The sequence below is a fragment of the Myotis daubentonii genome, chromosome 5, assembly GCF_963259705.1.
Source record: "Myotis daubentonii chromosome 5, mMyoDau2.1, whole genome shotgun sequence".
Classification (NCBI taxonomy): domain Eukaryota; kingdom Metazoa; phylum Chordata; class Mammalia; order Chiroptera; family Vespertilionidae; genus Myotis; species Myotis daubentonii.
Genome location: NC_081844.1, coordinates 35,892,327 through 35,905,124, shown reverse-complemented (window position 1 = coordinate 35,905,124; position 12,798 = coordinate 35,892,327). Strand labels below are relative to the sequence as shown.

The following is a 12,798-nucleotide window of genomic DNA, read 5'->3' as shown; positions in this document are numbered from 1 at the left end:
ACAGCTTCGGGGTCAGGGACCCTGTGGGTCCTCCCCGTGCTCAGCCTGTTTGTGAGCAAACAGTGCCGTCAGCCAGAGGCCTCCGGGAGCAAACGGTGCTTAAACAAACTCGGGCTGACTGACTCATGGCGATGAGGGGAAACGCGGCCACAGGCAGGCGTGAGGCGGGGTCACAGACGTGTGACATGGATTGGGTGTCTCAGTGACTCGTAGCCAGAGGCAGGAAGAGTGGAGCCGGGTAGGTAATGTGTGTGGTGCGGACAGTGCTGTGGTTCAGGCAGGATTACGGGGGCGGGGGTGGAGGGGGGTCTTGTTTTTGTCTGGGTCCATCGTGGTCACCAAGTGGCCTTGGCTGGGTCAGTGTTGGTGAAATCGCTATGTCCAGCAGGAGAAGGTGGCCAGCCTGGGTGCGGGCCCGCTCCTGCCGACACCCCGCTGGCAGGAAGTGCAGAATCAGAGAGCAGCTGCCAGCTGCTTCTTTCCCGGGTCCCCTTGCAGCCCTGGCGGAGGAAGTCAGCCACCGAACCTTGATTCCTGACACCCAGAAGCTCACCGCTGTCTGGTTCTGCTGAGCAGGGCCGTGCAGGGACGTCGCCTGCAGTGGGACCAAGGGTGGTCTCTCCTGTTTGAGGAGGTGCTGACTCATGGACAGTGGCACACCCGCTCTGTATAAACTTTTCTTTAGCCAGCTGGACGAAGTCAAGGCTCTGCGATTGTCTGTGACCGCCCTGAATAATGAATTTAAGTTTAAACTGGTTAGTTGGGCTTCGAGAACAGACGTGTCCACATGCGTGATGTCTGCTAGAGTCACAAGTTTTGGACCAGTTCTTCCAGTTGTGTTACAATGACGATGGGAATTGCAGCTCGCACAGTGGATGAAAAGAGGGGTCAGCCACCCTCCCTGTGCTGGCCCATATGGGGGTTCCTACGTGCTCTTCTTAAGGAAACAGGATCCACCGGAGGGTGTTAATGTAAACATGTGGGCACTTGGGCAGCTGTCGTGAGCACAGCAGGTGTGCAGGTGAGGAAGCACATGGGGGCAGGCTGTGTGCACGCCAGGGGGGAGCCAGGTCTTCGGACCCAGCGGGGCAGCTCCTCAGGCGGAGAGAACCGTCCCCCCCAAGCAGACAGCACGAGTGCCTCTTGGGGAACAACTGGTCGTCGTGACAGGGTGGGTCCCCGTCGGGATGTGCTGGGCTCTGCCGACAGGAGTAGCACTTTGCTCCCATGGGGTCCAGGCCCTTCCCGTTTTCTTCTGGGTGCATCTTTCTGTGGCCTGTGCTGGCCTCCGGCCTGAGTGTTGACCCGGAGCACTAGAGTCCAGGGCCACATTTCTTCACTCTGAAGTTACTGTTCTGTATTTTATCTCTTGTGGGACACTGAGTCTGTGTGTGTGTCCTGGTCTTCCTCAAATTTTCATCTAACTTTTGTAGCATTTACTGATGATTCGGGACTGAATACGTTATTACTGTGATGGTTGCCAGACAGTGATTTCTAAACAATTTTTATCATTTCTTTTGCATTTATTAACTGGTATTTTGTTGCAAACAAGAGCTTTCTCTTCTCACCCACTTATTTATCCCTCATTTAGCTCATCGACCCCTTTATTCACACTCATACCTGCCATTGCCCCCCCATCCTACAGGGTTCGCCCTGGTCTCTCCCTGTCCCTGGGGGTAAGTGGCTCCTCTCTCTGGTGATGAGGGGCCCGGCCCCTTGGAGCACTTACTCACTGGCTCACCCTTCTGACACCTGCTTGCCCTGACCGTACCAGCCGTCTCCTCGCAGGGCAGCCGCTCTGCTCCCCGCACTTAATTCGTCTCATCTGTGCTTTCCTTAGAACCCGACTTCTCGTACCTGGAGGCACTGGCTCCCTACCAGCCCTTGGCCATGAAATGCATTTACTGCCCCATTGATACCCGGCTGAATTTCATCCAAGTGTCAAAGCTGCTCAAAGAAGTGCAGGTAACCAAGGCAACCGTGCCAGTGTCTCCTGTGACCTGTGTCCTGGCCTCCGTGGGTGTGTCTGGTGCGAGGGCGGGGCCTCTGGGGGCGTTCCTTCCTCCCACAGCGGCTCAGCGTCTGCAGAGCTGGGCATTTCCCTTCACACTTCAGCGTGGGCTTCACACCCCGAAGGAAGCGTCCATTCCTGTGAACTCCAGGTGGGAAGGAGGAGCAGGCGTAAAGACTGTCCTTTCTGTGAGGACCATTTGTGTCCAGTTAAAAGCCAGCTGGCCCCCCAACCCCCCAAAAAGTCCTCACAGAGCCAAAGGCAGCTTCCCTGGGACCTGGACGGATAGCTGGGAGTGCAGTGGGGGATAGAAGGGGAGCAGTGTCGTTTTGCTTTTCTTCGGAAGTTCAGTTTGGTTTGGTTTTTGTTCTTGCTTTCGTTTGCTGCGTGTTTGCATTTTGCACTTTCTGCCCCAGAGCAAGGGGAGAAGTAGTTGGGTGAGGTGGGAGGTAAAGGGAAGACATCTGGACAGAAGGAGACTGGAGAGAGAGCAGGGGATGGATGAAAACCGCCACACGGGGTCAGCTACACTGGGCGGGGGTGTTTGAGGGTTGGGGGTGGGGAGGCAGTTGGAATTGTCGGGAAGGATGGCTGAGAACAGGCAGGGGCGTCTCTGACTCCCCCCCCCCCCCCCCACGGTATCTTCAGGACCCCAAACGAGGGCCACGGTGGCCCGCACCCGACTCCCAGCTCCTCCCTCAGCAGGTGTGATGCCCCTCACGCCGCGGCCGGGCATTCACTCTCCTCCGCAGTCTCTGACCGCAGGATGAGAGACGCCAACACAAAACTCAGAGGAAATGTAGCGAGAGGCCGGGAAGGCTGAGGCCCAGGAGGGCAGGGAAGAGTGTGGCTTTCTCTGGCCGGGCTTGGAGCAGTTCCCGCCTTCGGGCTGCTGGGTGGTGTGACCCCCGCCCCCTGTGCCCAGCACGCTGGGTGGTGAAGAGCCTGTGGTTTCCATTCCTGGGCAACTTCACCCGCATTCCTTAAGCCAGCGGGTCCTCGTCCAGCCCCTCAGCCGGCCGGTGCTGAAACTGGAGAGGCTGCCTGGTCTCCCGGGTGAGAGACGGGGAGTCCTCAGGCTGGGACTGGAGTCGGCTCTGAGGCAGGTAGAAGGTGCCTTGCCTGTCACCATGGCTACGGTGCAGGGCTTGCCTGAAGTTGCCCTTCTGTCCCCCACGGCACTCATCTCTCCTCTCTGGCCACTTGGGTTTGAGAGGAAAGTTCACAGTGGCCTGGAAGTGCTGAGCCTTGTCTGTGCCAAAAGGGAGGAGCAGCTGAGGAAGGGGCTTCTGAACGGGCTGCTCTGCCTCACGGCCTCCTCTCCCTCCTCCCCCCTCCCATCCCCCGGTCGCTCAGCCCCTGCACGTGGTCTGCCCCGAGCAGTACACGCAGCCGCCGCCCGCGCAGGCCCACAGGATGGACCTGATGATCGACTGCCAGCCGCCGCCCATGTCCTACCGGCGCGCCGAGGTCCTCGCCCTGCCCTTCAAGCGGCGCTACGAGAAGATCGAAATCATGCCGGAGGTGAGCGGGCGTCTCTGGGAGCAGCCCTGGCTTTCTTTTCGGGTTTGTGTCAAATGTGTGTGAACCAGAGCCCCGTAAGCCCTTAAACAAGTCGGTGGGAAGAGGTGGGATTTCATGTTTTCATTCACATTTTCCAAGTAGTGAAGCGACAGCTGGGAACATCAGGGCTGCTGACTGCTGCTCCGATTAAGGTTCTGCATGCGACCCGGGAGGCCCGGATTTTGATCTACGGACGTGGTCTGTTGAAGTCTAAATAGTTTAGTTACATGGGATCTGAGCCTGTGTTAACAGGGAACCGTTACACAGCGTACCGTCGTGGGGACCTGTAGGTTGCGTGAGAGGCTGGTCTGGGGGAGGCAGGCAGCAGTCAGTGCCCGGCTCCCGAAATGGCAGGCAGGTCGCTCGAACATGGTTTTCGCAAACAATAAAAAGAGGCAGGAAACTTACTAAGAACAGTGTCCCCAGAATTCTCTTTGGAGTTCAGAATAATGTCCAGGTCTGGGACTGACGTCTCAGCTCCGGGTGGTGCTCATTTCCTGCCCAACAAAGGCTGGTGGTGGGGCAGGGCCAGGTGCCACCAGTGGGGACTCGGTTTCCGGGACATGCAGTCCTTCCCAGAGTTACCCTCAGTTATTTTAATTAAGAGCAATAGATAAAGGAGATCAAATGAATTTCAATAATTGACTTAGATCCCGGCCTGTTTGGCTTAATGGGTAGAGCATCAGCCCACAGACTGAAGGGTCTGGGTTCCATTCCAGGCCCCAAGTGCAGGAGGCAGCCAGGCAGTGTGTCTCACATCAGTGTTTCTCTCTCTCCGCCCCCCTCCCTCTTTCCCACTATCTCACTAAAGATCAATGGAAGAAATATCCTCAGGTGAGGTTTAAAAATAAGAATTGACTTAGATAAAAGTGATTCACCAACACAGAACAGTCAAGGTGGGTTTTTTTTTAATGCAAGCAGTCTGCTCTTCACTACCACACGTGTGTCACCCACACGTTACACCCATTCTCGTTTCACTCCTGGACCCTTGGAGGGAGCCGCCACAGGGCCCGTGCTCTCTGCAGCCAGTGTGGCCAGACTGAAGAAGTGACAGTGTCTACTGTGAGCCCCGGCTGGAGAGAGGGCAAATGTGGGGAGAACGGGCAAGGACGAGAACCCCTCTTCCTGCAGGGGACGCACAGAGAGGCGGGGTAGTCCAGGCCCCAGGCTCTGAGAGCATGGAGTATGTGCCCAGTGCAGTCACTCCAGGCAGCTCTTCACCCCTGCGGGGGAGGGAGGAGTAAGTGGAGTGACTGCTGGAGGCGATCCGAAAACTCATTTGTAGTGAAGACTGGTGACCAAGGTGGAGTGAAAAAGCTAGGTGATTTCAGCCCAAGCCAAATTATAACGTCAAAGCAATGATACCAGTTTTCTTATAAACCTTATAAATGGGTCATAAAGGCAATTTTTTGAAAGGAGTCATCACAGACACCTTAAGCAATACTGTGGAAAGATGTACGGCTTCTCACATAGACTACTTTGATGGTCATTTGGATGTTTGTGGTCTGCTAATTCTTTAAAAGGAAAATTATTAATTTTTCGTTAGAGATTGTGAATGCAGCCGCTCAAACCCTCCTCTCGCCCTCTCAGCTGAGCAGCTGACTTGCATTTCTAATTACAGTTCATTCCTGAGAAGTGGCAGGGCTGCCTCCATGAATTTTCTTGGATGCTGAGAGCCAGGGATAGCGTGCAGCAGGCTCTGTGCTCCTCTTTCAGGCCACATCCTCTCATGACCGAGGGGATAAAAACTCTCAGCTCTGAATGCCCAGTTGTCCTTGCTCCATACCTCACTAGCCCGGCCTCCTGGCTCCTCTGCCTAATTATAATGGAAGTTACCTGTTTATGGACCCTCCCTATGGGACAATACTAAGCACTTCCCATGGACTGTCACCCGCTCTATGAGACGGGCACAGTGCTTCGACTTGGCACATGGAGCTAACCATCTGCACCTCCGGATGTTAAGGTGGTTTAACATACAGGATTTTGCTTTTCATTTTCTCTGCATTTTGCTCATCTCAGAGTGAGAGATGCCTGCTCTGCCCTGAGAAAACCTCAGGTGACCACCAACATGTCTGTCCACAAAGGTCACCCCAACACAGGTTACAGATCCTGTCTTTTAGGTGAGAGTGGAGCCCCCAGGTCAATTCGCACTGAAAATGTGAGCCCCACAATGGACAGGCCCATCCCGGGAGTCCCAGTTTCCATACTAGAGGCAAAAGGAAGCCGCATGTTGTTTCCAAGACAGAAACAAAAATATTAAGACGTCCACCGAGAAACCATCTGACTAATTGGTTTCTGGCATTTCTCATGCCCAAGTTTATCCTTACCCATGATTAAACAGTCCTTGTTAACTTGCCTGTTCCCTTTCTAAGTCACCAGAAGAAAAGACTACATCTGCTGTTACACCTCTGACACTGAGCCAGAGAAGGAAGGGATTGACTGGGGGGAGGGGGGGAAGGTCGCTGCAGGGGGTGCACAGCACCCCGTTCTATTCACGAAGCCCTTCAAATGCTGTAGGAACAGAGTAGCAGCTCTGAGACCTGCCCTGCCCGCCCTGTGCACCTGCAGGTCCCTGGGTAACCAGCTCCATCGCCCTGTCGGCCAGCCTTCAGTCCAGGGTCCTCCTGCTGCCAACCCTTAGGTTCATATTGCCAGTGTTTGTTTTGTTTCAGTAGTTAACATTAATAATGATATTTTTTTATGGGGAGAGAAGAAAGCATGTTCCCCCTCCAAAAAGAAGCAAAGTTTTTGTTTTGTTTGTAACACCAACATGGAGCTAACCATCTGCACCTCCGGATGTTAAGATTGTTTAACATACAGGATTTTGCTTTTCATTTTCTCTGCATTTTGCTCATCTCAGAGTGCGAGATGCTGGCCCAATCTTTGGATCATCTTTGTATTTACTTTCTAACTTAGAGTTGTACAGTGAGGTTGAAGGGTTAGGTTTAGATTTCAACACGTTAATCCAGCCGTTCTCAAACTGTGGTATCAAGACTTGTTAAAAATTAGAACCCCAGCTCTAGCCGGTTTGCTCAGTGGATAGAGCGTCGGCCTGCCGACTGAAGGGTCCCAGGTTCAATTCTCGTCAAAGGCACGTACCTTGTTTGCAGGCTCCCAGCCCTGGTCAGGGGCATGAGGGAGGCAACCAACTGATGTGTCTCTCACATTCAGTGTTTCTCTGTTTCTCCCTCTCCCTTCACTCTCCAAAAATCAATGGAAAAAATATCCTTGAGGGAAAAACAAAAACAGAGCCCAAAGAGCTTTTGTTTATGCGGATGATATTAATGTTTGCTAACTAGAAGTTAAAACTAACAAATTTAAAAATATTTATTAATTCATTCCAAAGTAATATAAACCCATTAGATGTTAACATAACTAACATATCTTCTTTGAAAAATGTATCTTTAAAAAAGATAATGGGAAGAGCGGGCACTGCTTTACATTTGCAAGTCGCGTTAGTCCGCAGGCTCCGAGCTACCAGAGAAGACTTGGGTGTCTTCCCGGAGCCGCCAGAGGTGGAGAGGAGGTGGTCGCGGTTCAGATGCCAGCCCCGGGCAGGCTGCGGGCGTGCTGTCCGCTGGGTGTTGACTAACAAAGGGGAAAGCAGCAGGGTCGGCACCGGTAACCGCAGGAATCTGGGGAGGCCTCCAGGCAAAGCACGCGGGACTGTGCCTGGGACACTGGTTTGTTCTCTTTCCCTCCTCAGCCCAGCTTATCTGCCACCGCACGCCTTCCCTCTGTCATCCCTTCCTTCCTTCCTTTATTGCAGTAGAGAGAGATAATAGATAATTTGCGTGATGTAGTTTGGGTTAAAAATTAATTTTTTACCTTCTTTCTTCCCTGAAGTTATTTGGTCATTTATTATTGTTTTTTAATCCTCACCCAAGGATATTTTTCCATTGATTTTTAGAGAGAGGGAAAGACAGAAACACATTGATTGGTTGCCTCCTGCATGAGCCCCGGCCGGGGAGGAGCCTGCAACCCAGGTACATGCCCTTGACCGGAATCGAACCCGGGACCTTTCATTTTACAGACTGACACTCTGTCTATCCTCTGAGCCAAACCAGCAAGGGCCATTTGGTCATTTTAGACCAAAATAATGTAAATAAAAATGCAAAATAAAATAAAATAAAGGTGACCTTTAAAGGCTCAGCTTTATAACACTTGCCGATTGGTACCTTTCCCAGCAGGCTGGCAGGGACGCGTGGGGAGCTCTGCACAGAGGGCGGAGCTGTAGCCCCCATGCCCCAGATGAGAGGGCCTGACCGAAACCCCTTTGCTTCCAGCTCGCAGACTCACTGGTGCCCATGGAGATGAAGCCTGGCGTTTCCTTGGCAACCGTCTCGGCTGTGCTGCACACTAAAGACAACAAGCACGCGCTTCAGGTACCGCGGGGGAGGGTGGCCGGGCGGGACCCCGGGAACCTCCAGGGCCTGGAACTACAGCTCCCTCCGCACAACGCCCTAGCACTCAGCCGGCTCCTGGACACTACTTCCCAAACCAGCGAACCCGGGGACCAGACTACCTAACGGATCAGATGCGAGACCTAAAGAGGGCGCTGCCTGTAAACCCTCCACTGCTTATTGCTCACTGGCCAGCGCCTTAGAGAGAAAGGGGAAGAGAAACTGCCATTCACAGAGATGGGGCCACCCATCATCCTAAGTGCTGCTCACGGCTCTGGAAGTTCCCCATCACTCAGAGCTCCGCGGGTGCCCACCCAGCACTGCAGGGCACTAGGTGGTGCTGGGGGAGGGGAGCTTTAAAATCAGCCCAGGTGGCACCCTCCCACCGAGGCCCAGAAATACTAAGCACAGCTGCCATCGGGGCCGAGGGCCTGGGCCTCCCTGTACAGCTCCACGTGGGTGGGTAGCACCTTGCAGAGCTGGTCTGCGTCACCGCTCGCCCTGCATCGTGGGAGTGTGAAGTGTGCGGGACACTGTGCTGGGCCCCGTGCTCCGTGTGACTGGCCCTCACAGAAGTCTCTCGCCGCGGCGTTACGGGCACCTTCTCTGGGCCAGGAGGGTCCTCACCAGTCAGTGACCCACAGCCAGTGTCCCTTGCGGCTGTGCTATTGCTGCACCTGCAACTGCCAACACGGGTTAACAATTTACTCAGAAAACACTGAACTGAATCAGTTAAAAATTGAACGTGGCTCTTTATCAAAGGTGGTGTCTTTGCCAAATAAGGTGTGATGTGTGGAGAGCTGGCATTTGCTTATGCGGATTGAGGACTCCAGGTGGAGCCCCGGGGCCTGCAGACTTGACACCACAGGCGGCACCAGGCTAGCTGGGCCTGGGGTGCCCACAGGTTGTGTGTGTCCTGACCCATGTTCCCTCCCGCTCCAGCCCCCGCCCAGGCCAATCCAGCCCACAGGTGGTAAGAAGAGAAAGCGGGTGACGGATGACATCCCCGACTGCAAGGTTCTGAAGCCCTTGCTGAGCGGTTCCATCCCAGTGGAGCAGTTCGTGCAGACCCTGGAGAAGGTGAGCACGCGTTCGCACGTCTGCACGGCCCAGGAGCTGTCCTCTCTCTCCGTGCCTCCTGCTTTCCACTTGGTTTGGTCTCCACTGAGTCCTGTCCCTGTGGCGTCTGCCTGGTCCAAGGTCATGCCAGGGGCAGCCTGGGGGAGAGTGAGAGGTGCACGGAGCGGGCCCTCCTTCCATCCAGTACCAGGTAGCGAGATGACAGCCTCGTCAGGTGCCACTCCTTGAGCAGCTAGGCTGAGGCCTTTCTCAGAAACCTGTGGCAGACGAGCAGGCGGGGATGGGGGAGGGAGAAGGGTCTGCCCTCCCTTCTCCACAAGCCCCGGCTGGCGTGGCCTGGTCCCAGGGATGAGTCTCGGGGGAGTGTCGGGAGAAGGGGCAGTGTTACTGGGTCCCCGCGAGCTCGCCATTGCCGGGCGGGAGTTGTGAGGCGTTGCCTCAGAGAAAGGGGTCCCTCTTCCATCGCAGCAGCTGGTCACACCTTGTCCCAATGGCCGCCCCTCCCAAGGAGCAGGCTTCTCAACTACAATTATAAGGAAAATAATTTAACCTTAAAGGTTTTTAGAATTTTGGCTTCAGTCACAGAACTTCAAAGATTTTAATGTTTACAGAATCACAGAATCCTTGCTAGAAAGAGGGAATTAGCTAAACGTATTATTCATGCTGCTTCTTGCAAGAACTGCAACTAACTGGAATAAAAAGTTCCAGGAAAAGAGACTTTCTTCTTTTAAACCATCAGCTGCTGCCGTTCGTCCACACTAAGTCCCTCAGTGGCTGAGTGCTTCCACATGGGAAAAGCTCTCTTTATTGGGATTTGTTTTCTCCATTGTCATTTCATTGTCCCTGAAGGAAGGGCTTCCACCAGGTTGTGCGGCTCCCCGGCCCCTGGTGGTACTGTGGGTGCTCCATGGGCGTCGAGTGGGGGACATACCAGTAAGTGCCTCCTCATGACCTTGCAGCAGCCCCGGTCCCTGGTGCCGGGACTCACCCTCGACTTGTCTTTTAAACAACTTGCTTCCCCGGAAAGACCTTTACTTAGTTCTTCTGCCCAGCTCAGCGCCCAGGTGACCCGGGCGCTGAGCCCAGGACCTGACCCTGTTGCCTCCACCATCTCTGCCGCGTTCCTTCTGCAGGAGGGACGTTCGTCTGCCCCACCCCACAGGTGTGCTCGCGAGAACTAGGTGGAGCTCCTCAGGTCTGGTTCCTCACCTGTTTGGCATCCCTTTCAGGCAGATCGGTCTTCTTTCCACTTCTTTTCTTTTTTCTCAACATTACGTCTGATGTGTAAGCAAGTCCTGTGATTCGCATCGGAGACGGCTGGAGAGGCATTTGCTGTGCGGCGTTATTTCCTTCTCCCTGAGCGGGATGTGCCCGATCACCGGGCTTGTGCTGTGAGGAATGGCATTTTCCTGGGCAGGACTGAGCCTTGTCACCAGGGCTCATGGGCTTGGCGCGGAGGCTGCTGGCGGGGAGCCCAGTGTCCCAGACCCCTGACCTGACCAGGCACTGGGCTGTGCTCCTCAATCACAAAAGTGCACGCAGGTTACAGAAATTCTCTTTTGTTTTGCATGTTCGGGGGCCTCTTTTGAAGTACAGTTGACCTTTGAACTACACAGGTTTGAAGTGTGCCGTTCCACTTATACATGGAGCCTTTTCAATACATCCAGTCAGCCTTCCATCTCCCTGGGTTTTGCACCCACAGATCAGAAACAGTATTTTCGATCCACAGATGGAGAGCATTGTTAACACTATTTCATATGAGGAACTTGAACACCCACAGGTTTGGTATCTACAGGGGGTCCTGGAACCAGTTCCTGGTGGGCGCCGAGGGCCAACTGTGGCTAAGTTTTTGGGGAGCCAGAAGTTATGTGTGGATTTTCAGCTCTGCCGACAGTCGGCACCCTGAGCCCCTGCGTTGTCCGCGGCCGCTCTGTGTGAACTCGGGTTGAACTGCAGGAGGTCTGGTCTGAAGGATTCACTGAGGAGGGTCAGACACGCCGGTTTCTAGACACTGAGCTTAGCTGTCTGGGAAGGGCCGTGGTTAGGGTTCTCAGTTGCTGAAATACCCCCCTGCCTGCGGTCAGTCGCTGCTCCTCAGAGTCCCCACCAACCTCCTCCTCTTTTCTGTTGGAGCAGCATGGCTTCAGTGACATCAAAGTAGAGGACACAGCCAAGGGCCACATCGTCCTGCTCCAAGAAGCTGAGACCCTCATCCAGATAGAGGAAGATTCAACCCACATCATCTGTGACAATGACGAGATGCTCAGGGTACGACTGCGGGACCTTGTCCTCAAATTCCTCCAGAAGTTCTGAATGGAACACGTGAGCCATGTCTGCTTCCCTGAGATCCCACCGCCCTTCACACTCTGCCTGCCCAGCACAAGCCAAGTGAGGGAGGGCACACAAGGTCAGCCAGGCCTTTGTGGCGGTCTCTGACCTAAAGGAAAAGGCTCTGAGGGCCATGTCAGGAGAGAGGGCCACACCTGCTGGTCTGACTTGCAGTGCTGTCTCAGGCAAGAGCTTTTGCTTTATTTAAGCTTTCGACTCATTTTCTTCCCAAGCCTGGCTCTCTTGGGTAGCCAGGATGGTAAGACAGTGAGCCGAGTGGCATAAGAGTGACAGGAGGGGAGGGGAGGGGAGGTGAAAAGATGACTGACTTGTCTCTGGTGGCCAGTGTTTGTTTTTCATCGTGTCACAGGCCTCAGGTGGGGAACCAGTGACTGTGTTTTACTTGCTTGTCTACTGTGTTGCATCTGATAAGACAGATGATCCCAAAAAAATTAGTAAAATTAATCCATTTATCTGTGTTTTATATTGTGAGCCCATTTTGAGAATAAAACTTATTTTTATAGGATTCTCTATGCTCTGTTGAACCTACAATTTACACTGATACAGTATCTGAAAAAATGTGGAAATATTCAGACTAGCATAAATTTAAAAAATACTGTAGCAATTTTTTTCTTTGGTGAGCATGTTTACTAATATAACCTGGCTTTTTTTTAAATATAAAATTCAGCCCTAGCTGGTTTGCTTCAGTGGATAGAGCATCAGCCTGAGGACTGAAGGGTCCCGGGTTCAATTCCAGTCAAGGGCACATATCAGGGTTGTGGGCTCAATCCCTAGTAGGGGACGTGCAGGGGGCAACCAATGATTCTCTCCCTCTCTGAAATCAAAAACAAAAGAATCTAGAAGAATAGGAGAGTCACATTTAAAAAAATAAAATTCATAGTTTCCTTAAATTGTTTGAAAAAGTGAACTTTACCTGAGCTGTGTCTCTAATGAAAACCCCCAGCCTTGACCTTCTGGGAGGGTTCTGAAGAGGGGGCTACTAAATTAGCGGTCACCAGCCTGTGGTCCGTGAGGCCCCAAAGGTTGGCGACCGCTGCACTAAATGACCTTTACCTGTAGAAACCTTTCCCACAGATTCTCCGCATTAAGTTCAGTGCCCAAAGATCCACCAGTAACAGTAGTGCATTTGAAGTAATGCTGCTTCTGAACTGTTTCAGTTACAAGATGATATCTAATCTAACAGCATCACTTGTAGCACACGTGCAAATTTTTCAGATATTAAAATGTGGAATGCAAGTCTTAGAAGTAGTCGCCTATGGTAGTAGTCCCAGCTCAGCCTGCTGGTCTGATCAAATTTTTTAGACTGAAGTTCAGCCAGAAAGTCAGTCCTCCAACTCAATTAGCAGCTAAACATCACAAAGGGATTTATGTATGTGTGTATATGCGTGTATG

The 12,798-nt window shown here is 53.1% G+C and overlaps 1 protein-coding gene across 2 annotated transcripts in view; it reads left to right on the top strand.

Moving 5' to 3' along the window:
- Positions 1-11,911, top strand: part of INTS9 (integrator complex subunit 9) — a 104,842-nt gene extending 92,931 nt beyond the window's left edge. For both annotated transcript variants that reach the window (XM_059697574.1, XM_059697575.1), the window contains exons 13-17: positions 1,841-1,965; positions 3,368-3,535; positions 7,861-7,959; positions 8,920-9,057; positions 11,194-11,911. In XM_059697574.1, the coding sequence (XP_059553557.1) occupies positions 1,841-1,965; positions 3,368-3,535; positions 7,861-7,959; positions 8,920-9,057; positions 11,194-11,370 (707 nt within the window). In that variant the 3' untranslated portion in view covers positions 11,371-11,911. The remainder of the gene's footprint in view (positions 1-1,840; positions 1,966-3,367; positions 3,536-7,860; positions 7,960-8,919; positions 9,058-11,193) is intronic.
- The last annotated feature ends 887 nt before the right edge of the window (positions 11,912-12,798 follow it).